At 40.1% G+C, this 23,929-nt stretch overlaps 1 protein-coding gene and 1 long non-coding RNA gene across 5 annotated transcripts in view; one reads left to right on the top strand and one right to left on the bottom strand.

Moving 5' to 3' along the window:
- Window positions 1-4,956: 4,956 nt before the first annotated feature.
- The window catches only part of FBXO25 (F-box protein 25), a 30,825-nt gene continuing 11,852 nt past the window's right edge, over window positions 4,957-23,929 (top strand). For 2 of the 4 annotated variants that reach the window (XM_039569246.1, XM_039569244.1), the window contains exons 1-7: window positions 4,957-5,061; window positions 7,964-8,107; window positions 14,850-14,959; window positions 16,177-16,226; window positions 19,134-19,226; window positions 22,653-22,746; window positions 23,456-23,640. In XM_039569246.1, coding sequence (XP_039425180.1) covers window positions 7,971-8,107; window positions 14,850-14,959; window positions 16,177-16,226; window positions 19,134-19,226; window positions 22,653-22,746; window positions 23,456-23,640 — 669 coding nt within the window. In that variant the 5' untranslated portion in view covers window positions 4,957-5,061; window positions 7,964-7,970. Of the gene's footprint in view, window positions 5,117-7,963; window positions 8,108-14,849; window positions 14,960-16,176; window positions 16,227-19,133; window positions 19,227-22,652; window positions 22,747-23,455; window positions 23,641-23,929 lie in introns of those variants that run through there. The other 2 variants (XM_039569245.1, XM_010406556.4) reach the window with 2 other exon arrangements.
- Window positions 13,805-16,665, bottom strand: LOC109145676. The gene is made up of 2 exons (XR_002047248.3): window positions 14,467-16,665; window positions 13,805-14,002 (listed from the first exon to the last, which is right to left on the bottom strand). It is a non-coding gene; the product is annotated as an uncharacterized LOC109145676 (long non-coding RNA).

Here is a 23,929-nt window from a genome sequence, read left to right as displayed (position 1 = left end):
TTCTAAGAAAAAATTGAAAGTGATTCTTATAAACATATTATATATAAACATAAACACGTATAAACATTCCTACAATGCATATTTCCAGACCAGGCAGTTAAGGAAATATTAATCTTAACGAAAAGTTGCTTTACATGCTCCATGAGGTTATCCTAAGCCACACCAAATAACAACATTTGTTTTGCTTTTAGTAATGTGTGTCAGATATTACAAGCAATTGTAATTTTAAAGTAAAATAGCTTGGCTTTCCTTCAGTGCAAGCTCATTTAAAGAATTCACCTTTGTTCTGTATTATTAAATGGAAATCATAATTTAAGCAATTTAACAGAAAATTTGGGAAAAATTGAATTTATCTTTTTTTTTAGGTCTCCTAATTTTATGTTAATGTGGCAATGATCTAGTGTCTCATCTACATGGACCTGCAGTCAGCAGTAAGGTTAAGTATCCCAATTGCAAAACTCATTTGGGTTTCATGAAATTTTCACTTAAAAATCTCTCCGAAACAATCAAAAGCACTAACAGCCACACTGCAGACCACACTGTGAAGGTTTAAACTGCGTTAGTACTAAATAAAACATAATAGGAGACTGTGATACCAGAATAAGAAAATTACCGTAGAACTTTATAAAGAATGTCTGAAATGGAATCGTGTCAATCATTATTAAATTATTCAAGAACTGCCTGAACTGCTCCATGTTGATCAGAATAGTCTTAAAAGCTTCCACATTCCATTATGTTATTTTACAGCTTCGAAACCCCCTGAAGTGAACAACATGCTTTCTTTTGCATGCTTTTAACACAGACATGCACTACACATAAAAAAAATATTTTAAAATAAATTTCTCGGTCTTCAATGAATTTTTTATAGGTCAGAGCATGGACCCTCAAGATAGCAACTACTCATATAATGGGAAATATCTCTAAATTTGTTCATTTGAAAATTTATCATATTTTGTTACAAAAAAGGCAGATGGAAAGGTATCATAAACATTAAATAGCAGAATTACTTCATAAACACTACATAGCAAAACGACTTTGGTTTTGAAGTACAGAGTGAGAAAATTACCCTTGCAAGAGAGGACGTCTCAATAGTAACTCTGGGCAATAACCACTTTGCATCTGCTTGTTGAATAATCACAAGATTTTTCAACACTTGGAATGAAAACACATACACATAAAGTCTTGTAATAAGTGGCTTTATACTAAAAAAAAAGGGAAAAAAATCACATTCTTCCAGCTCCCTCTATTGTAAAATTAATATAAATATGCTGAAGCCAGCAGGTTAAGTATTATAATAGCTGGGCATGAGTAGCAGCAACTATGCAGGAAAGAGAATTGTCATGGAAAACCCAGTTACTTATGTACCTCAGCTATTAATAACTTTATTAAATTTGAAGTCAAAGAGTGTGACCACCTAAGCTGGGAAGACACATTTGTCCTTGTCCTTCTAGAACCTATACCAGAAAAAAGAAAAAAGCTGAAAACATATGACTTCCTCTGTTTCTTCCTTCCCTATTGTATTTCCCCAGGGTAACATCCCCCAGGTGGGCTTGATACCAGCAGGTGTGACCAGCAGGTTGAGGAGGTGACTCTGCCTCTCTACTCTGCTCTCATGAAACCCCTCCCAGAGTGCAGCATCCAGCTCTGGGGACAGAGATGGGACACAAAGATGGCCAGAGGGCTGGAGCACCTCCCCCACAAAGACTGGCTGAGAGAGCTGGGGTTGTTCAGTTGAGAGAAGGCTCCAGGGAGACCTTCAACAGCTTCCACTACATGAAGAACACCTAAAAAACCCCACAGAGACGCTTTTTACAAGGGCGTGTACTGATAGGCAAAGGGAGAATGGCTTTAAACTGAGAGTGAGTGGGTTTAGATTAGATACTAGGAAGCCATTCTTCCCTGCGAGGATGGTGAGGCGCTGGCACAGGCTGCCCAGAGAAGCTGTGGATCCTCCATCCCTGAAAGTGTTCAAGGCCAGATTGGATGGAGCTTTGAGCAACCTGGCCTAGTGGAAGGTGTCCCTGCCCATGGCAGGGGGATTGGAAATAGATGACCTTCAAAGATCCTTTCCAATCCAAACCATTCTGTGATATTAGGAATTGTGGTGCCCACCCCACTGCTCTCTCACTCCCCCTCTTCAGCAGGGCAGGGGGAAAAAATAAAATGAAAAACTCATGGGTCCAGATAAGGACAGAGAGATTACCCACCAATTACTATCATAGGTAAACCAGACTCAGCTTGGGGAAGATTAATTTAATTTGCTGTGAATCAAAAATTGGGTATTTTTAAAATAGTACTGTGAGAAACAGAAACAAAAATAAAAGCGCCAAGTTCCTTTTTTTCTCAGACTCAACTCCACTCTTTGTTCTTTACTTTTCTTTCACGTCCTCTCTTCCACGTCCTCTCTTCCACAAGTATCACGGGGAGATAGGAAACTGGGGTTGGTTCATAACTTTTTGTCTGTGCCACTCCTTCCTTCTTATGCTGCTCTCCTGCTCCAGCATGGAATCCCTCTCACTGGACAAAGTCCTCCACAAACTACTCCAGTGTGAGTCCTTCCCAAAATGCTGCACTTTTTCAAGAAGTAATCTCCTGCTTACTGTCTTTCAGAGTTTTAATGCTGCTTACTCCTCAGGTAAACACAAGAGAATGGCAGCACACTTTCTGGACTGCATCACTTTTGGATTAGATGTTTCACTCAGGAAGCTCTGCTAGTAAAATCCAACCTGCCCTAAAGGAACAACCCCACCAGAGCGATGAGGCAACTGAGTACTCATTGTATGTCCACACATCACAGGATACCTCAAAGACAGAAAATACAGGAGGATCCTAGAGACAAAATGATTTTTGCCACATTAGGAAAGAATTCTGTAAATCCAGATGCCAAAGAGCAAAAAAAAAAAAAAAAAAAAACCAACCAAAGCCCCAAAACCCTTTCATGGGCTGGATAAGGAGATGGACATGTTCCTGGCAGAGTAGTGGTGTAGAATTTTTAATATTGACTCACATCCTTTTCCAGTGTGAGGGCTGGGAAACTCTTTTCAATCAGGCAATAGCAGAGAGAGTGGCCTACAGCCTTTTGCTGTGCAAAGGCAGCACCTTTGCCATGGCTGTACTTGTGTCAGGATAATGGGGTCTTGAAAAAGATTTGGGTATTCAACTTTTTTTTTCTGTCTTCAAGAAAAGAAAGGACTCTTATCTCTAGTTTAATTATTTAAAGTAAGATATTGAGAACACAATGAATCCCAGACCAAAAATAACTACTCATGCAATTTTTTTCAAGACCAAAGACAGAAAAGAAGCCCTTCCAGTATGAATCTTTGCTGAATTCTGGGCTGTTACAACACTGAAATTATTTTATAAACTCGTAACCTCCATTTTCTTATGGGAAAGACTAGCAAAAAGATTAAGGATTGCTGCTGGGGGGGGGGGGCAAGTTGCAGTAATTGTAGTATTGTCAATCCCAAGCATACAAACAAAATAATAAAGCCTTTTTCGACAGTACAAAATGTAAGACCAATTACAACGTTTGAAAATACAATTTTAATTTTACTATTAATGCCTTGACTTTTTTTTTTATCGTTTTCTCCACATTCAAACAGGTGAAAATAAATGATTTTAAGTGAAATTGGAAATGTTTATACAATCATATATTAATGATTTAAAGTTTTGAGAAACAAGGCCCTCCGCAAGCTTGGTTTTCCAGGCACACTGGCACACCCGGGGCACACAGGGAGAGTCACACCGGGGGCACACTGGGGCACACAGGGGCACACCGGGGGTGCAGGGGCACACCAGATGTCACTGGGCAGGTCACAATGGGCAGGTCACACAGGGTGGGTGTCACACCAGGGAGCATGGGGTACTCTGTGGGGGCACACTGGGAGGGCACACCAGGGTACTCAGGGCACACCCAGGCACACCTGGGACATAGGGTCACAATGGGGCGTGCCGGGGGGGTCATATCAGACACACCGGTCATGCCAGGGAGTCACACTGGTCATAGAAGAGAGGGGGTCACACTGGGAGGGGTTACAGGGAGAGCGTGGCACACCGGGTGGGTCACCCCGGTCGCACCAGGAGGGGTCACACTGGGGGCGGGGGGTTTCTCCCAGGGGTCACAGGGGGCCATCCCACGTCACACACTGGGTGGGTTTCCCCAAGGGGTCACACGGGAGGGGTCACACCGCGGGATTTCCCCAGGGGTCACACCGAGAGGGGTCGCACCCGGAGGGTTTCCCCAAGGGGTCACGCCGGGAGGGGTCACGCCGGGGGGTTTCCCCAGGAAGTCACGCCGGGAGGGGTCACGCCGGGGGGGGTTTCCCCAGGGGGTCACACCGGGGGGGTTTCCCCAGGGGGTCACGCCGGGGGGTCACACCGGGGAGTTTCCCCAGGGGGGTCACACCGGGGGGGTTTCCCCAAGGGGTCACGCCCGGGGGGGTTTCCCCGGGGGGTCACGCCGGGGGGTCACACCGGGGGGGTTTCCCCCAAGGGGTCACACCGGGGGGTTTCCCCAGGGGGTCACGCCGGGGGGTCACGCCAGGGGGGTTTCCCCGGGGGGTCACACCGGGGGGTTTCCCCAAGGGGTCACGCCGGGGGGGATTTCCCCGGGGGGTCACGCCAGGGGGGTTTCCCCGGGGGGTCACACCGGGGGGTTTCCCCAAGGGGTCACGCCGGGGGGGTTTCCCCGGGGGGTCACACCGGGGGGTTTCCCCAAGGGGTCACGCCGGGGGGGTTTCCCAGGGGGTCACACCGGGGGGGTTTCCCCAAGGGGTCACGCCCCGCCCCGCGCGCGCCGCACGCCCCGCCCCCCGCCGACCAAAACATTGGCACGTGCTCCTCGCGGGCGACTGTCACGTGACGCAGCCGGCCCGCGGCGGGCGGGGACGGCCCCGCCCCGCTGCGCCAATGGCGGCTCGCGCTGCCGGGTAGCAACAAGCTCGGCGGGCGGCGGCCAATCAGCGCGGGGGGGCGTGGCCAGAGCGGCCCATGGTACTTCCGGCAACAGCCCCGGGCCCGGGCCGAGCGCCGGGCGGGCAGCGGCGGGGACGGCGCCCTGAGGTGAGCGCGGCCCGGCCGGCAGCGGGGCCGGGAGGACGCCTGCGGGGCCGCTTGTGTGAGTCCCGCCGGCCCGGGGCTTGGGGCTGAGTGTGGGCAGTCGGGGCTTGAGGGGTTTGGGATTGGCTCTTGAGGGCGTGTGGAGCTGAAGGAGCGTGGAACGAGGTGTTAAAGTCTGGGTGTGCAGATGGGCCTGGGGAATCGGCTGGGGCGAGGCGTGACGGGCAGTACTGAGGGGTCTGGAGGGAGGTGTATGGAGCCTGCTTGGAGGAATGGGGTGTTGGGATCTCTTTAGGTTGTATGAGGATGGGAGCTAGCATGGTTTCACTAGGAGCAAATCCTCCCTCACAAATTTGGGGGCTTTCTATGGTGGGGTTTCAAGGTTGGTGGATGAGGTCATACGGAGTCACGCAGGAACTGATGTCATTTGCGTGAACTTACGAAAAGCATTTGACAGTGTCCCACATAAATTCCTTGTGTCTAAACTGGAGAGATATGGATTTGACAGATAGACCACTGGGTAGATAAGGAACTGGCTGGATGGTCACCCTCAAAGAGCTGTGGTCAACAGCTTTGTTGCCAAGTGGAGAGGAGTGACAGGTGACATTGCTGAGGGGTCAGGATTGGGCCAGGCCTGTTTAACATTTTTGCCAGAGACATGGACAGTGCAATTGAGTGCACCCTCTGCAAGTTTGTGGGTGGCACCAAATTGCATGGTGCAGTCAACAAGCTGGAGGGAATGGATGCCATCCAGAGGGATCTTGACCAGACAGAAATGAGTGTGTGCAGACCTCATAAAATGCAACAAGGAGAGGTTCCAGATCTTGCACCTGGGTCATGGCAGTCCTGAGCACAAGTATGGGATGGGTGGAGAGTGGATTGAGAAAAGCTTTGAGGAGAAGGACTCAGGGTTATTGGTTGACAAGGAGCTCAACATCAGTCAGCAATGTGCTCTTGCAGCCCAGAAAGCCAAACGTGTTCTGGGCTGCACCAAAGGAAATGTGGCCAGTGGGTCAAGGGAGGTGATTCTCCCCCTCTACTCTGCTCTCCTCATATCCCACGTGCAGTGTTGCATCCAGTTCTGGGATCCCCACCACAGGAAGGCTGTGAACCTGTTGGAGAGAGTCCAGAGGAGGGCTGGAGCACCTGTTCTATGAACACAGGCTGAGAGAATTGGGATTTTTTAGCCAGCTGAAGAGAAGGCTTCGGGGAGACCATTAGAGCAGTCTTCCAGTACTTAGAGGAAGGCTACAAGAGTACTGGAGAGGGACTTTTTACAAGGGCACATAGTGACTGAACAAAGCAGAATGGCATCAAACTGAAAGAAGGTGGGTGTAGGTTAGGTCTTAGTAAAAAGTTCTTTCCTGTGAGAGTGATGAAACACTGGCACAGGTTGCCCAGAGGAGTGGTGGGTATCCCGTCCTTTTTGGCGGTCAAGGCCAGAGTGGATGTGACTCTGAGCAACCTGGTTTAGTGGAAGGTATCCCTGCCCATGGCAGAGGGGTTGGAACTGGGTGATCTCTAAGGTCCCTTCCAACCCAAACCATGGTGTGATAATGACACCAGTATGAGGGGAGTACTAAACAACTTCTTGTGGTTTGTATTATTCCTAGGAACCAGTAAAAGGATTGGAAAAGCAGATAGGCATGAATAAAGTTTGTCGTGACTGGGGGAACAGATGTTGTAAATTTTGGAAAAGGTTCTTGTTAGGAGCAGAGGAAAGCTGAGTTATGAGTAGGAAGGGGACTTTAGTCAATCCTGAGGCCTAGACAATGCACTTTGTTTTGCATAGTATGCAGATTTTTAATTAAAGAAAAACCCAACTGGCTCACTCGGCCTGTATTTCTTCTGGTGTTTTATCCTGTTCTGAAGAATATACTGGGCAAATGCTGGTCAAGAGCGCAAATGTTTAAATAAATTCATAGTGATGTTTACTGATGTGGTGCCTAATATTTTTTCAAGTTGAAAAAATATTAGAAAATGCTTATTTTTTAGAACCTAAGCTGTTGCTGTGATATATTAACACGTGTTTCAAATATGATAATGCTATCTTCTCTCTATAGCTTGCATGTGAAATCCCTTTTTAAACTAAGGAGCAATATATTTGTGTCATGAATGGGAAGAAGAGGGCAAATCTGGCAAGGTCATAGTCTTCAGAGTGTAGAAATTGCCTTGTTCAAATTCTTAATGTGTCAGAAGTGAATCTCACTTTTGAAAAATGGTAGCAGAACACTGTTTGAGTGATATACCTGTGTTGATCTGCATCTATTTGTAGGAATTTCTGGAGACGTGTCACAATGGACTTTGTTGCAGTCTTCTTTTGTTCTGGTATCTGCTTAATACGAGGCTGGCATGAGAGGTGGTGACCCTCAACAACAACTGAAAAAATATTTGGGAAAAGTGAAAATTCCTTTACCAAAACATCACTACACATTGTACCATAAACTCAGTATTTGTAAGGATTAGAAAAAAATAAAAGGAGCAATATTGATTTTGTGATCTGTCAATCTCTTTAAAAACCATTTATTAGTCACATATAAAAATCAGTAATCTGTTTGATCATGGCAGAGCAGATTACACATGATACAATTTTGCTTCTTGGTATCGTTCCTGTCTTGGACTACCAGGTTTCTTTTCCTTGTTCTCTAAAGAACAGGGAAATCTACCTTCATCTACTAAATGCTGAAAGACAAGAAGAATGTGGTTAGAGAATAAAAAATGTACTTAAACCACTGAATCTATTTCTTAAAAGGATGCTTTATAGAGAACTTTTCTCAAGGTAGTTTCTTCTTTTTTTTTTTTTTTTTCTTTTTTAAGGCTAAAGAGAAAACTGAAATAATGACAGGAAGTTTTGAAACATTTTTTAATAAATAATAGACCAAAAATCTCTTCTTGCTGCCTATAGAGGAACCATGCCATTTTTGGGCCAAGACTGGAGATCCCCTGGATGGAGATGGGTTAAAACAGAAGATGGATGGAAAAGATGTGAACCCTTTAGTCCTGCCCTTGAGGATGGGAATAATCAGCTGAATGATATCAGCCACACTGTGTAAGTTTAAAAAAAAAAAAAAGTGATTCTGCATGAGTTAATAGCAGGTGGGAAGGCAAAGATTGACTTAATTTCCATTCAGATTGCATCGGCTTGTGGTAGCTGATGTCATCTGTATACAAATGCAGTCATGTGTTTTGTTAGGCAGACAGGAGACCCCTGTGGAGATTGTCTGTCTTTTGTCACTTCTTTGTGAGTTGCTTATTTGAGGCAGCCAGGTCCTTTCTTAGGTTGTATGTCTTTCAAAATAATAAAACAATAAATACTAAAAAAAAACCCCAAAAAACAAAACAACAGCCAAAAAAAACCCAACAAAAAAGCCCCCTCCCCGAATGCCAGTCGAGTAGTATTTAAAGGTAAAAGTGACACTTGTAAATTGCAAGTGCAAACAGCCATATTGAACTGTTACCTGGAAGTGAATGAAGGCTTTCTGAGTGGGTGTTGCATTAGTGTGTGGCAGACAGAAAATGCCTTTCCTCCAAATATACAGTCAGTGGTAGCTTAATGCTCATTCTCTAACACAATATATGACTGTATGTGCTCCTGTAGGATAGGTAAGAAAGAGATTAGATAAATAAAGTAATACTTGTGGCAAATGCCCACAGACTGGTGTGATACAAATAGCTTTGTCAAGGCAAATTTCTCCACAAAGAAGTAATTCTCAGGGATAACATTCTTGGTCATAAATTCCAGCATAATGTGCTCATAATGAGGAAAGGGAACATTCAGTGTTTTGTTGTTAGTCCAGTAAATGATAACTCATCTGGTTTAGATGGAATTTACTGGGAAGCTAGGACTTCCTGTAGTCACACACCTGTGTTTTCTAAATTTCTGAAACAATCCTCAAGGGAGTTATCAAGCAGTGAAGCATTATTGTTAAGCTTAACCTACTGTTTTCTTCATGCCTTTTTTCTTTTTGTGGTCATCTGTCACTGATCTCATTCGGACTTCTTTATCCACACAGTCTGGCCACTGTGGCTACAAAACACTGTGTCTGAAAGAATGTTCAGTAAGCCTCCAACATCAAAGTTGCCTCAAATACCTTTGAAAAAAAAAAATCTTCCCTCTTTTATATCTTTAATAATATACTTGGCAAGTTAAGGGAAATCTACTAAGTATTTAGCAACTGTGAAAATTGCTTAAAAAAATAAATAATGCTGTTTGACAAGTATGAAAAAGGAGTTCTCACTCTTTGTGAATACCACTGAGACTTTTGCTCTTCTGCTTATAATGGGGTGTGTGTATATATATATATGTATCTTTCTCCCAAAGAGCAAGGTGAGTTATTTTTATTGCTTCTTTGAGCAAAAATACTGGATTGTTTTGGTTTTTTGGTTTTCTTTTCCCTTAGTCTTGGAAGATCCTAGAACTGAACTCTGGAGCCACAAACTGTGGCTTTACTTTTTTCTTCTTAATTCTGCTTCTGTCTATTTAATTACTGAGGTATGTTGTCCAAACTCAGAGTAGCGAATTCAAGTTGGTACTTCTTGGCATAGTAGCACTACTTTTGAGTAATTTCACTACACTTTGAAATTTGGATCTATGATTATAACTTGGACTTTTTATATGCTAGTTAAGTTCTGCTGCTAAACGGCAATTAACAACATCTATTTTCACAACATTATGGAACAACTTAGGGTGGAAATGACCTCTGGGGGTCATCTGATTGAAACACGTACTCAAAGCAAGGCCAGCTGGGGTTGGATTGTACAGGGCCTTGCCCAGTTCAGCTTTGTGCTTTTCCAAGAATGGAAGTTCTTCTCTGGGCTCCTGTTCTGTTACTCTTAATTTTTTGGTTTTTAGTTTGTTTTTGGCTTGTCCTATATTGTGTCATTTCTCCCTGCCCTCCTCAGTCTAGTAAGTATTTCTCTTTTTACATATTGTGTCCATTACCACTTGACTTACTACTGCCCACCTCTTCCAACCTTACAGTCTCACTCCATCTTATTTATAGCCTCATATTAAAAACTGACAACAATCAGATTTCCTTTCACCGCCAGCTCTTAACACTGAACGAGGTCAGTTCTCTTACCCTTGTGCACCATGTGCTCCAGTACCTTGGTAAGTCCCCACTGGAGTTGTGCCAGTATGATCATGTTTTCATTGTATTGGGGAGCCCCAAACTAGACACAGTACTCCAGATGAGTACTCATGCCAAATAAACATGGATGTTTGCTTCTTTCAGTCTGCAGGATACACTTTTGTTAGCTCAAACCAGGGTGCAGTTGGCTTAATAGAACACAAGGGCACACTGCTGACCTGTTTTCAGCTACTTACCCTCAAGACTCCAGGCTCCTTTCCTGCAAAACTGCTTCCTATCCAGTCTATACCCAGCATATATCCAGGCTTGGGCTTCTTCTGTGCCATGGGCAGGGCTTCACGTTGTGGTACAGCAGTGTAAGATGTGTTGCTGGCTGATTCTCTGTACCATCGTAAGCTATTTGGAAATCATTATGGTGTGGATTGAAGACAACTCAGCCTAGGATATTTGTTAACAGGATGTAGCACTAAAAAAGAATGAGACTTGATAAAAGTGCTTCCTTGTAGAAGAAGCATACAGTAAACTACAAAAATACCTATTTGTCTTTTTTTAAACTGCCCTGTGAATAGGGATGGTGGTGTATGCCAGTCTGGCAGTTCTAGCAGGGTTTTATTCATTTACATCCGTTGGAAGGAATAATATTTTTCACCAAAATGTTCTGTAGGAATCTCTTCTGAAGTTAGTACTTTAGTATTGTATTTCAGGGAGCAGTATAGCAGTTTTCCTTTATAAAGAAATAAATTCAAGCTATGTAGTTGATTGAAACCCTCTTTAGTTTTGCTTCTCTTCTGTGAGAGAAAGTATAGATATTGTTGCTTGCCAAACTTTGTCCTTTACCTGTTGCAAATAATTTCTCTTCAGAAATTACAAAGATCTAATTGCAAACAGATTTAGAAATAAACCTTCAAGACACATCAGCTACTTGAATTGAAGAATGTGTTCTTATTAAAATAGAACTTCTAACTTTGCTTGATTAGTCACCCCGTGCCTTGGTGAATCCAGTTGCTCAGTTAGTAAAATTGGTGGACCTAATGGTCCCCATGCTTGAAGAAATATAATCATTTGTGCAGGAACAGTTTTCATTGTTTGGCATAATGCTTGAATAGCTGCACTTTAGATCTTTCTATGGAAACTAAGGTGGAAAAAAAAATTAGACCATCAGTTCTGTAGGTCTTAGTTATTTGCATGAGTGCCTTGTGTTCAAGGTATACAGTAACTGGAAGTGTGGCTTGGGTTGTGTGTATTCAAGCTCTGTGGTGTGAATGCTGGCCATGACTGCCTGTAAATTCAAGCAAAGGTATATACTTCCAGTGCTGTGGCATTGTGTCCGTGGAGTTTGGTGTGGAGAGGAGCTGCCTTACAGAATTGTATGCAACTGCCTTTCAGCAGCCTGCAATTTAGGAGTAAACCTGTCTTATGTGTTCCTTTTGAGGTAAAAGAAGGAGAATTAGACTAATAAGATTTTCATGATGGTGATACTTATTTTTTTTGTGTTAAGTTCATATGAACTACTTAGGCTGGCAGGGTAGTCATTTCAGTCTGCATTGTCTCTTGTTTAGTTCTGTGAGATACAGTGTTCACAAGAGTGATTTTGGCACTGGATGGAAGTCCTTTGATTTGAACCTATTAACAGATAACATTACAATATATTTGTCAAATGACAAAAGTCATTTGGTGCATGCACTTAGCTCAGGATTTTCCATGCGTGGTCAAGCTGTAAGAGTCACTTCTAAAATATTTAGTGTGTCTCTGTATATAATTTCATGACTTGAGGGCCACGTGAAAAGAAGCAAGGGGATGAGGGAAAATAGTTGGAGCTCAGATAACCCTGTCACATTTTCCATCATTTTAAGCGTCATAGCCAAGAGGTTATTTAAATACTGCTGAGAAATTACTTTTTTTGGAAAACCTGAAATTCTTACATGATTTATCTAAGATATTTTAGTTCTAAGGACACCAGGTACTTTGCTTTTAAAAGCTTTAGAATAATTTTTGATGAAGTGCGTCATCAAGACAAGAGAGTAAGAATAGCTGTAAATTGGCAGTATTATGTATGTATTTAAATCCTTCCAGGTGTACTGATGTCACATGCAGTATTATAATAAAAACATTAAATTAAGGCTTCTGTTACACCATATGGCATGTGCAGCACTTGATTTGGTTTCTTGTATCTTAGCTTGGTGTTTGAGGGGGCAGGGGTTGCTTTTGGAACAATAGAGCAGCATTTTTATTACTCGTCAAGCAGCTCTACAGATTTCTGGAAGGAACACTAGCAGTCACTGGGTAACTCTGTGTTTCTATCCTATTCTGATGTCTGTGGGACCCTTGCTTTAATGAATTGCTTTCATACTAAAAATTTGTCAAGAAGACTGGTGGTGTTTACAGATAAGTAGGGAAAGACTCTCCATGTGAAGTGGGACAAAACATGAGGAAATAAAGTCTCATATCAGAAGATCCTTAGAGGTAACAGTCCAATCTGTCTTTTCTCTTAAGAGATTTGAGGAATTCCAGGAATGTCACAGGCAAATTTGAATGCTAGACAAAGGTGTTTGAAATAACCCTCTTTATCTTCACAATTCCTTATATTTATTGACTCCTTAAGCTGCCTTAGTTATTTATATGATGCTTGAGTGGAATGGGCTTTAAATCACTTCAGGTATGTTACTGGTCTAAATTACTTTCTAGGGACACTTCCTCTCCAGGAACAAAAGAAGGAATCTTTACATATTAACCTTCCTCTTCTAAGCAGGCTTCAGGAATGTGACCTCCCATCCTCTCCCCATTGCTTGCCCTAGGTCAAGGGGAATGAGAGTGTTTCTGTGCTGCCTGGATTATCTGCTGGCAGAGTATCAGGACATATCTCCCTAGTCTTGTATATGTTGTTAGGATGATAAAGCTCTGGGAGCTTTGGGCTCAATTTCTGGTTCTGTAGCAACTCCTCAGATTCTGCAATAACTTCTCAGATGGTGTGGTGATGCAGCCAATATGTTAAAACATAATTAAATTAATTTTAGTAAATTTATTGATTTCCTGTATGGTAGCTTTGGGGAAAAAACCTCCCAAACTGATGGACTGGAATATTACATAATCAAGTAACTTGTTGGTGTTGATGTTTTGCTTTTGTCAGTTGCTTTGCTTTTGTCTCTTGATGGTTTCTTCCCTCTGAACTATTTTGCTGTTTGACCAGATGTGATATTTGGCACTGTTGCACAGAGTATTTAAGGTACTGAGTCTTTACTGTCTGCATTAAAAATACTAAGGCATGAACTAAGGCCTCCACCTTGGATTGAGCACTATCTGAATGCAGAGGTTTGTTAGGTTTAAATCCTGAAAAAAAAAAGCTAAGATGAAACCAATTTTTTTTTTCTAAATCTTCTCAACTTGTGTATCTTTAAGCTGAGCTAGCATTTACTGATTAGAATTATTCAAAAACCAAAAATTTTTTACAGTGTTGTTTAACAAATGATTCAAACCTGAGAATTTTAACTCTATAAGCTAGTAGAAATAGACTAAAATAATTTGATTTTTGTCACTTAATGCCCAGATACTTTTTGAAAAAAAATCGTGTCCTTCAGTTTACAGTGTTCAGTTGTTTAAATCTGAAGTTCAAACTGGCAATGATAAAAAGCAATTTAGATTAAAAATAGTAATGAATGTGAGGAGTTTTGTATACGACTTTATTGTCAAAGAGCAATAATGTAGAAATAAAAAAGTCTCCCTGTTAAACTTCATTACCATGTATCCTTCATTATTCTTATCTGCGCAAGACTGTGGCCTTCATATGAAGTATCTTCCTTCTCCGTGCTAGAAAAGAGAACACCCATTCTTATCTTCGTTGCTGGTCCTTATAGTTACTGCGAAAATGGAAAGCAAATTTTATGAAGCTGTGTATATTTTCTGTAGCACAGGCAATTTTTAAATGTATATAAATTTTAGAAAGGTTAGCTTATTAAAAAAAAGCCTTAATAGTATGTGTTGTTTTTGTATGTATGTATGGTTTTTTTCTATATTCACATTGTATGTACGATATACATAAGTATTTGGTATAGTCCTCACTGTTGGGTTACATAGTTAACTGTCAGAAGTGACATAGGTACAGCTAAGTCTCTCTGGCAGAGACAGACCACGTGGCTCTGCATGCTGTACAAATCATTGGTAGAACAGTGCCATGACACCTTTATGTGCTGAGCTGTGAGTCAAGCATTTCTTAAAAGAAAGACCTTCCTTGTCCCGCAGGTGACAGTAGTAAGAGAGATGTCGTTCTTTGCTGGCTTTCTGCCTGTGCAGGGATGTGCAGTAATTCTTCACAGACTTTTACCTGTGTGTAGTTAAGGCTTGGGCCACTTCAAGTAGTGGATTTTTGTACACCAGAGCTTTGCAGGGTTTTGCAGTTGTCCGGTTAGTACTGTCTTCTTAGTAGTCCTTCCTGAAAGTCAGTAACGGCGTACAAGATGCCTCTTAGGAAGGTACTTTTGCATATTTAATCACTTCGACACAAAATTCAACCCCTTTGAGAAGAAAAGAACAAGACAGCTTCTCTCAAGATACATGTTGCTATAGACAATCAGGTAGAAGATCTTAATTAAGAATATGATGTATTTTTTTTTCAGCTGGTAGATTTTAATGCAGAAAATTGTAATGGTGTATGCATCTTTAATTTTATTTAATTATGGTTATTCTAATTAGATATTTTTATTTCAGTATCATAACTGGGGATGATGAGAATGAAGAAGTATACAGTACTGAAGACTGTGAGTTTGCATCCAAGAAAAGGAAAAAAGATCATTTTAGGAATAACACGGATTCACAATGTAAGGCTGGGTTTTTTCATTTATTTTAGAAGACTCGTGTAGGTTCAGAAAAATGTTATAATAGCCATTATTTTATATTCAGCTATAGAGTAGCCTTCCAAATTATGTCTATTTCTGTATTGGCAACAAATTCTGGTGTCAAAAGTGATATGTCTTAATTGAGACTGTGGACTAGTTTGAGATTAAATTCTTCTGGATGCTTATGGGAGCTTCTGCTTCCCAAAGCAGTTGGTTTATTTTTTGCTTAATTCAGATGGTAATTAGTTATACAATTCCAGAATCAGTTCAGAAATAAATATATTTTGTCATAGTAATGATATCTCTGGATAAAGACTTTATCAGTATTGAATTTCTTGGAGAGAAATCCCTTTAAAAAAATTTAAAATATGAAAGCCATTTTATCAGTTCTCATATTTAAAAGATCACTTGTGCTTTGGGCTGCAAATGTGTATGGCAGCAAGTAACTTACTGAAGCAGAGAATGTGGTAGAGTAGGTAAAAAAGGTTAAGTTGATTAGCAACTTCTTGGCATTTCTAATGCTTTGATCTTGAAATTATCTGTTATTTGTATATCCCCAAAATTCTTAGAGAGATGGTATTGCAGAAAGCTGCAAGCTTCTCCAAGCTTGTCTGAGTTTAAAGTATTTCAGAAGATTCAAGAGTCTGGATGTCTCATCTGACAACATGTGAGACTTGTGAAAGCTGAAGGTCAGCCTGGTTGCCTTTATTAGTCTTATATCCTTAACTTCCCTGCAGTCTCCTCCAGTTAGTTGAACCAAGTCAATGTAGAGCAGGCACCTGTACAGAAGAAAATGGATTACAGGGGTAGAGTGGCCAGGAACAAAAATGTTGTCCAAATCTGCTGTACTTTCAAATGCTAAGGAGCCTGTTGTATGGAAAAAAAAAGGTCAGGAATTATGTACGACTACTGTTATGTCAGTGATTGGTCACAGCTGACAAAAGTTGTCATTCATCTCCCAATTGTGTGCCACCTCTTCTGGTTTTAAAAAAAACCATTTATATAACTTTCCTGTTACTTCCATGAAGTCCATAACTTGTGAAATTTTTTTTTCTAGGCTTTATAAACTTCCTTCATTAAAAATGTTCTACTATCTTTTGAAGCATTTTATTGAAAATTATATGTTTAGTTGAGTTTCTTTGTGGAAGGCATTAACTAATGTGGAAGCCTAAAATGCTTATATTTTGGTTTTCTTTTAGGTTTTTATCGTGAAAAGTGGATTTATGTTCATAAAGAAAGCACCAGGGAAGTAAGTCTGCATGGTGTGGGTCGATTCCTACAGTCTTTGTGGTTCTTAATTGACAGAAAGCATATTGAAAAAAGCATTTTTGCCATGTGGTCTTAGGGCTTATGCTTTACTCTCTTATTTGGCAACACTGGAGACCTGCACATGGTGAGGCAAAGGCAGCTGGCAGAGTGACTTCGAGGTAGGTCTTTGTGGCAGAGATGTGGGAACTTGCAAGGATAGACATACAGTTCTCCACTACTTATACAAGCCCATCTGTGTTTCTACTGTCTCTCTTTGAACTAAAAGTGAAAGTATTTGCAAAACCAGAGAAACATCTCCAAAGAAGTTGCTTGCAGGCAGCCACCTGATATTTTGGAATCTTGGTGTAAATTTGAATGGAAGTAAGTAAAACATCAGTTTCAAACTTTACAAAGAGGATCAACAAAGTCCATATGCTTTCAGTTTGGGATATAAACTGTATCATGTAACTGTAAAGGGAACATGAAAGCTCTTGGAATGACCTCTTGGAAAGCCAAGAGTTAAAATACATCCATTCTATGTAGAGATTAAACTCTTGAAGTTTGAGTTTCATCCTGTGCTGATTGCCATGGCTATCTGGGATGTGTGGAACTTGAACACCAGTAAAGAGGTTTTACATCCACATAGTAATGCCAGCCAGGAGAGAGGGAAGGAGGTGAGCGTGATGATTGTAGTCATGCAGGCAAAAGTAGCTTTGCATTTTAGAGCTGAGAGAGACAATACAGAGCTTTTTACTCAGGAAGGGCATGCTATTGAGGAGAGCTCACACAAAGGACATACTGCAAGACTTTGCAGACCTTGTAGACCAGTGACCCAGAGACTGCCTGTCTATATCTGAAGGGTACTGTAAAGCCTTTCACCAGATTCACAGCCCTCTTTCTGCTTTATCTTCTAGATGAGGTTAACTTAGATTGGTCTGCAAAAGTCTCAAGCATGCTTTTTCCCTTTGTGCCATATCAAATTAGGGTGAGAAGGAGCAGGGGGACAACAGACGGCCTGCCACCAGTCATTGTGGCCCTTTGAATGGTAAGGGTGTTAAGCTGAGGTTTCAAACTATATAGAGGCCAAAATACAAATAGCCTAAAATCTCTCATTGGTGTCCTTCATAACCTGTTTATATAGGGATTATTTTTTCCCCTACTTATGCAGAAGTTGGTGTACTAGTGATGTGTGAGTATTTGCTTTTGTTTCTTGTCCAGTCAGAGTGGACAAAATATTTTGGTTATCTTCTGATATTTGACTATTCACCTTTCAGGTTTATTTGGGTTTTTTAATTTAAAAAACAAAGCAAGGATGGTTAGAATTAAACACTAATATTTCAAGTAATTCTTTGTATAAATTTAAAAGCTTAGAGTAGAAGGTTGAAAAAGTAGCAAGGAATAAGCATACATGAACCAAAAATTTCAGAGCAACAATTTAAGCTAATCTAAAACATTATTTAGAGGCTCTAGTTTTTCTTACAGGTTCTCATCTTTCTTGATTTTGAAATAGCAGACTCACAACTAGGAAACATTTTTTTCCCAAACTGGATACTGGTTTTTAGGACAAAATGACAAGTTAGGAAGGTCTTGATAAGAAACATATGAAACATGCTGCAGGAGAGAGCATTGAAATGAAAGAAAACCAAAACAAATGCATGTGTGTAGCTGAAATGAAATTGGAGATGCTCTTTGAATAATTGTCATGACGGTACACTGGGAAAGGTAGAGCTGTAGTTTCATAGAAATCTGTTCAAGGAAATGTCTCTCATATTAATGTTTCAAGCATAACCTTATGATAACTGTTTAGCCAGAGAACAGCCACAAATACTTAAATTTCAACAAAAGTTTTGTTAACTGTATGTGTTCATTCACTGCTATTAGCTAAGCAAGGTGCGCATATCGTGAAGTGTGCAGTGTGCTTGGATCTGAGCTATGTCAGCTGAATGAGCAAGCAGGACAATCCTGAATTTGGTCATTAACTAATAGGCAGTAATTATCACCACTCTGTAGTGAATTGTTAACTGTCCTGTCCCACTGGGGCACATGCAGGGTAAGCTTTCATTGGGTCGCAAAAAGGAACATTAATTTGTACTGTCAAATTTGTCACCATCACATAATTTACCAAGGAAGTCTGTCTAGGAATGAGCTTCAAATAATTATTTATCTGCCTCCTTCCCATGGCTAATAAAACCATAGTAGCACACTGCTCTGCAAGACTCTCTTTTACCAGTTAGAGTTTTTTCCTAGCCTCAGTATATTTGGTCCTGGGCTCCAATGTGGCTTTGTGGCTCTAAATATACTGAGTTTATGTGATCTCATGTCATTTTGGGCTGCTACTACCATCTTAAGTCATTCACAACAGCCTCTGAAACTTCCATTTTCACATTAAGATGTGGAGAAGTACCAAAGGAAATGCAGTTGTTTTTGCTTGTGGTGCCTAAGCTTCTAGCACCAAAATAAATTCTATTTGATGTTGAGACCATTTGTTCTTCTGATCCCAGAAGCAACTAGCTGTGTTCTTACCCTCAAGTGTGAATCAGATAATTCTCATACTTGTAGGCTCAGATTGCTGTACAAGCAAGCTCTTCCTTGTGCATGGCAAATGCCAGCATCGTGACACTCTGCAAGAGTGGAGTAGATTCCCAGGGAAATCAAATACCAGTGATGCCAGATTGCACATTTAGTATGAATTGAAAGGCCTTGCCTATGTACCTGTTAGTTACAAATAGCATATCTGGTTTCATTTAATTTCTTGTAGAAAAAATAACTCTTCAGTCTAGAGGCCCTGTATTTCCAGGGAGCATGGTATCCATTAGCATCAGCTGCATGTCAGTGTGCTTTTCTGAATGTTTTGCTCAATTTTGTCTTTGTTTCCTTCCATTTAAAGTATGTTTTTTCCTCTTCTCAGAGACACGGTTATTGCACCTTGGGAGAAGCGTTTAACCGCTTAGACTTTTCAAGTGCGATTCAGGACATCAGGAGGTTCAATTACGTGGTCAAAGTAAGCTCTTTATTTTATATGCATATTAGAAAAATGCATTTGCTGATGTGTCTGTGTGTACAAAAGGAGTATTTTTGCACTGAACAGGTAACGGTTTGTAATTGTGTAAATACCCTGTTCACATGTAATTTATAATGCAAGAAACAACTTTAAACTGAGTAAATTTTCTTTGGTGAAAACTCAGTATATGGCTGTCTGAAAGCCTATAGCTAGAGGGGGATGGTGATGGCCAGTGTGCTGTGTATTTAGGGGGAGACATTGATGGTAGTTTCAACTGTTGTTCGCCAGTCTGGGTAATGAACTCTCTTTAAAAGTAAAACAATTTCTATACAACCAAAAATAGCAAAGTGTTACTCATCTTAAATATTTGCTACATCTTAAATACGCTTAAAATAACAATTTCCAGAAGAATACTTGATGTGTAAATATTTTGATATTTCGGTATCTTCTGCAACTTCTTACTAGTCCTGTGACTGCACAATTTTTTTATCAAGGAGAAGATATCTATGCATTTGTCTTTAACATCCCTTAAAACTTGAGACTCCAGCCTTAATTACCTCAATGCCTAACCAGCTGCCCATTTGGAAATGCCTGTTCTGGGGATACTGATTTCTTTCTAGCCCCAGGTTTATTTTATTATCTAACCTGATGCAATAAAGTGCTTGTTCCAGCTCCTAGAGAAGCTCAAAATGTGAGTCACATCAGGACTAGAGTTCAGTTCTGTGGTGAGGCTGTTCACAAGTATTGTATTTGTTGGAATGCATCCAGAAGTTAAAAAGACACAAATAAAAATTAAATAAACATACCAGGAGAACACCCTTACCACTAGGCTGTGCAGTATTTGGAGAGAAAACACATTCTATCATTCCCTGTGAAGCTGAGGCAATGTATTGCACTTTCAGAAAAACAAGAGATGTGGAAACAAAGCAAAAAGAGTTTGCTTCCAGGGTAGTGGTTAGTGTACTTGCCTGGTTTGTTTCCCTTGCAGGGTTTCGGGGTTTTTTGGTACGTGTATGTGTTGTGGTTTAGAACATTACTTTTTAATGCTGTTTTGGGAGAAGAATCAAGAGCTGTGATCTTTCCCAAGACTTTTCAGCCTTGAACAGTAGGAAGAAAAAAAACAAAGCACCTACAAAAGGTGATTCGTATAAATGGTGTCAACCTTGGGCGCCTCACTTGAACAGCAAGCAGGTAAAAGGAATGCAGATCTAGAATTTTGCATTTGTTTTAGATGCTGCAGTGCCTAAACTGGGTTACTCGAAACAGTTGATCAAGTCAAAGTGCGAAGTCCAACATAAGCACGTTGACCAGTTTTTCTTCTGTTTGCCAAGGAATACAAAATGCTGGTTTAGTCAGTCAGGCTTAAGATCATTGAGGCAGGAGCACTACTTTTAAAATTCAGAAATTTGGCTTTGCAATCCAAACCATTAGTCTGTTAATAATAGACCCTAAGGAATCTATGTGAATTTAAAATAGTAGATAGACTTTCAAAATCCTCTAAATGTTTCAGAATTTGTTTGGAACTTTTAAAATTTAGAATTGTTTTACAAATACAAAACTTTAATTTGTCTTTGCAGCAGTTCCCCTGAGGTGGTGGCTGCTTGTTGATAGCAAGGTATAAATCAAGAATACTTTTTTTTAAAGATCACTCCCTACTCTAGTTCTTCTTTGATCCCAGGCCACCAAGATGATTCTCCAACTAAGTAAAAATATGCCATTCATTATTAAAAGTTAATATAGATGTCTGTCCAGGACCCTTTTAGGATGAGGAGTGAGGGGGAGAAGGTAGGATCAGTTAGATTTTTGTATTGGATGGTGCTGTAGTATATTGATAACTTCGTAGCTGTTAAATTTTGATACATAGAATTTGATATGGGTTGGTTTTTTCCAAATTTTTCCATCTGACTGAAGAGATGATCCATTCAAAGTTATAATCTGTAGTAGACAACATAAGCTATGGCTCTGCTTGTATCAGTGTGTCAGATCCTTGTAGTCCTCCTACCTTGCTTTTGCTAAAATTGTCTTAATCCTTGCATATTACCTTTCACTGAAATTGTAATCTTCATTAAAATCAGTCAGGTGGAATTTGTCTTTTGATTTGATCTTTAGACTGAGCAGCATAACTGATTTTTTTTTTTTTTTAATCAAGAGAAATGTACCTACTTGCTTGAACTGGCAGACTGCCAGAGACCTCTAGGTATATTCCAAATTATTAATCAAGCTAATAGGCTTTGAAAAAGCCAACAAAAAGATCCTGATACCTGTTTATATAATTTTTGAGACAAGAGTGCTTGTATTTAAATACATCAGGATAATTCTTTCTTTCTTTCATAGTACATAATGTTTTGTCAGAGATCGTGCAGAGAAGCCAGAAGGAACATTATTAAATCAGGGACAGAACAGGTGTATTCTTTCTTCCTCCCAAGGAAGATTAATGTTGAGTGAAGTGTCAAATTGGAGTTTTAGAAATGAAGATACAATATAATTTTTGGCAAGCTTGATCTCTTTCATCCTCTGTGCCAACACTCGATGCTACCCTACACAGGAGCACTCTGCAGGTCAGTGGTGGGAGCACTCTGTAGGGAATGGTGTTTTCTGCTCCCTGCTTTCCCTTTCCAGTATGTTGAGAACACTTGTTCTCAACTCACTGTTGTAAAGTGCAATTGCAAAGCTCAGTGCCACACCTCTAAACATTGTAATAATGTCACAACATCAAAGTCTCTCATAATAAGAGACCATTTTTTGTTGAAGAGCTAATGGTTCTTATCAGCTACAAAAATGAATCTAAGTTTTAGCCCTAAACCATTCCCAAAGGAAAGTTACTGACATGGTTTGTACACTGCTGATTATAAGACCACTGTGGTTTATTCTACCAGGGACCTGAATGTAGGAGTAATACAGGAATTTTTTTTTCCCCCTAGTTTAGGCAAAAAAGGGTATTTCCTCTCCATGAGTAGAAAGTAGTGCACTAAATCCATCACACTTCAGTTTGACCAGTATGATACTTTCACTCAGAAGCTGTAATTCTGGTAGCTGGTATCAGTTCAGGGTGATGTTCCTGGCCACCAAATCTGTCAGGGATTTCAGGATCCAGGTACATCCAAGTTCACGTTTGCATTTGTGAGCCCCTGAAACAGATTCTCTCTGTTACTTCACTACAGCTCATAAAGTCTGTATGTCATCTGCTTTGTCAGAGATAAGCACCAGTATTTGTACACTATTTTGAAAATGTACATCCTTCAGAAATTGTTCATGGGATGCCAGTGGGAATGCCTAAAGCTTTCCACATATCTTACTTTGTCTTCTGAACTCTGTAGTTATATTTTTCACAAAATGCCAGGCTGTTGTAGGTGAGTGTATGCACTAAGTGTGCATTTTAAATCATGTTTTACTTCCGTCCTTCTGACTTTTAATTTTTTATCTTAGCTTTTGCAGTTAATTGCAAAATCCCAGTTAACTTCACTGAGTGGTGCAGCACAGAAGAACTACTTTAACATTTTGGACAAAATTGTGCAGAAGGGTAAGACCCAAGGATTTTTTAATCTGACTGTTCAGATTTAATTGCTGTAACTAAGCTATTAATTGATTTTTTTTTTGTTAGTTTTATTACCATTTTTACATTGTAAGACATAGCAATAGCATGCTTAGTGCAAGGTTTCATACTTCCCATTGCATGATTGCAATAAGTTGTTTTCTCTTAGTTATTGAATAATGTCTGTTGAACAGGTTGGTGAAATTAAGTGACATTTAGATTCTATTCAGAAATTATTGGTTACTGTTAAATTATACTCTTCACAAAATGTGAAAGCTTTTAGGTTAATAAAATGTTTGGGCTTAAGTTTGCATGATGTATTGAGACTCAAAATACATATGTTTTGATTATTTTAAGAAAAAGACATTACATTTTATTGATTTTTCTTTTTTTCTGGTAACCACACTAAATGGAGATGTTATACTGTCTGCTTTGAACTGAAGAAATCGGATTTATAGCTAGCTGTTTGGCATTAAGTTTGCAAATGCATAGCTTGAAATGTTGCAGCAAATTTGCCTGTGAAATTGTTAATTATTGATCTTGCATATATGGAACGGCACCAGTGAATGTCATGGTGGGAATTAAGGCATTTTTGTACACAAACAACTGAGTTGTAATTAGTTCCCCTAGAAAAGGTGTTGATTAGCTTGGTTAACTCTGTGAACCAAAACTGTATTTGGTTTGTTTTGTTTTCCAGTTATGGAAGACCAGTATAATCCACGATTGATCAAAGATCTTCTACAGGATCTGAGTTCTACTCTCTGTATACTGATTAGGGGAGTAGGAAAATCTGTGTTGGTAGGCAACATCAATATTTGGATTTGCCGATTAGAAACTATCCTTCTGTGGCAACAACAATTAAAAAACCTTCAGATGAACAAGGTATATTATTAAATCATATTAAATAATATTTGGGGGAGGGAGATTATGTTGAATATTGATTGAGGATCTGTAAGTGAACCAAGTTTCAAATACATTTTAAACAGTTTTACTTCTTTTGGTTTTTAAAGAAGTAATATGAAATTAATTAAATGGCATCAACTTAATTTTCTAATGTGTTAATAGCTTTTTGCTAATGAAAACTGCTACAATGTCTGTACTGCTGGTTTGTAGTAGAGATAGAATTTATTTTCTCTCTCAAGTTAAAAAAAATTCTCTAGATTGTCAGATA

This window comes from Corvus cornix, chromosome 3 (genome assembly GCF_000738735.6).
Source record: "Corvus cornix cornix isolate S_Up_H32 chromosome 3, ASM73873v5, whole genome shotgun sequence".
NCBI classification, from domain to species: Eukaryota; Metazoa; Chordata; class Aves; order Passeriformes; family Corvidae; genus Corvus; species Corvus cornix.
This window is presented reverse-complemented; position numbering and strand designations above follow the sequence as displayed.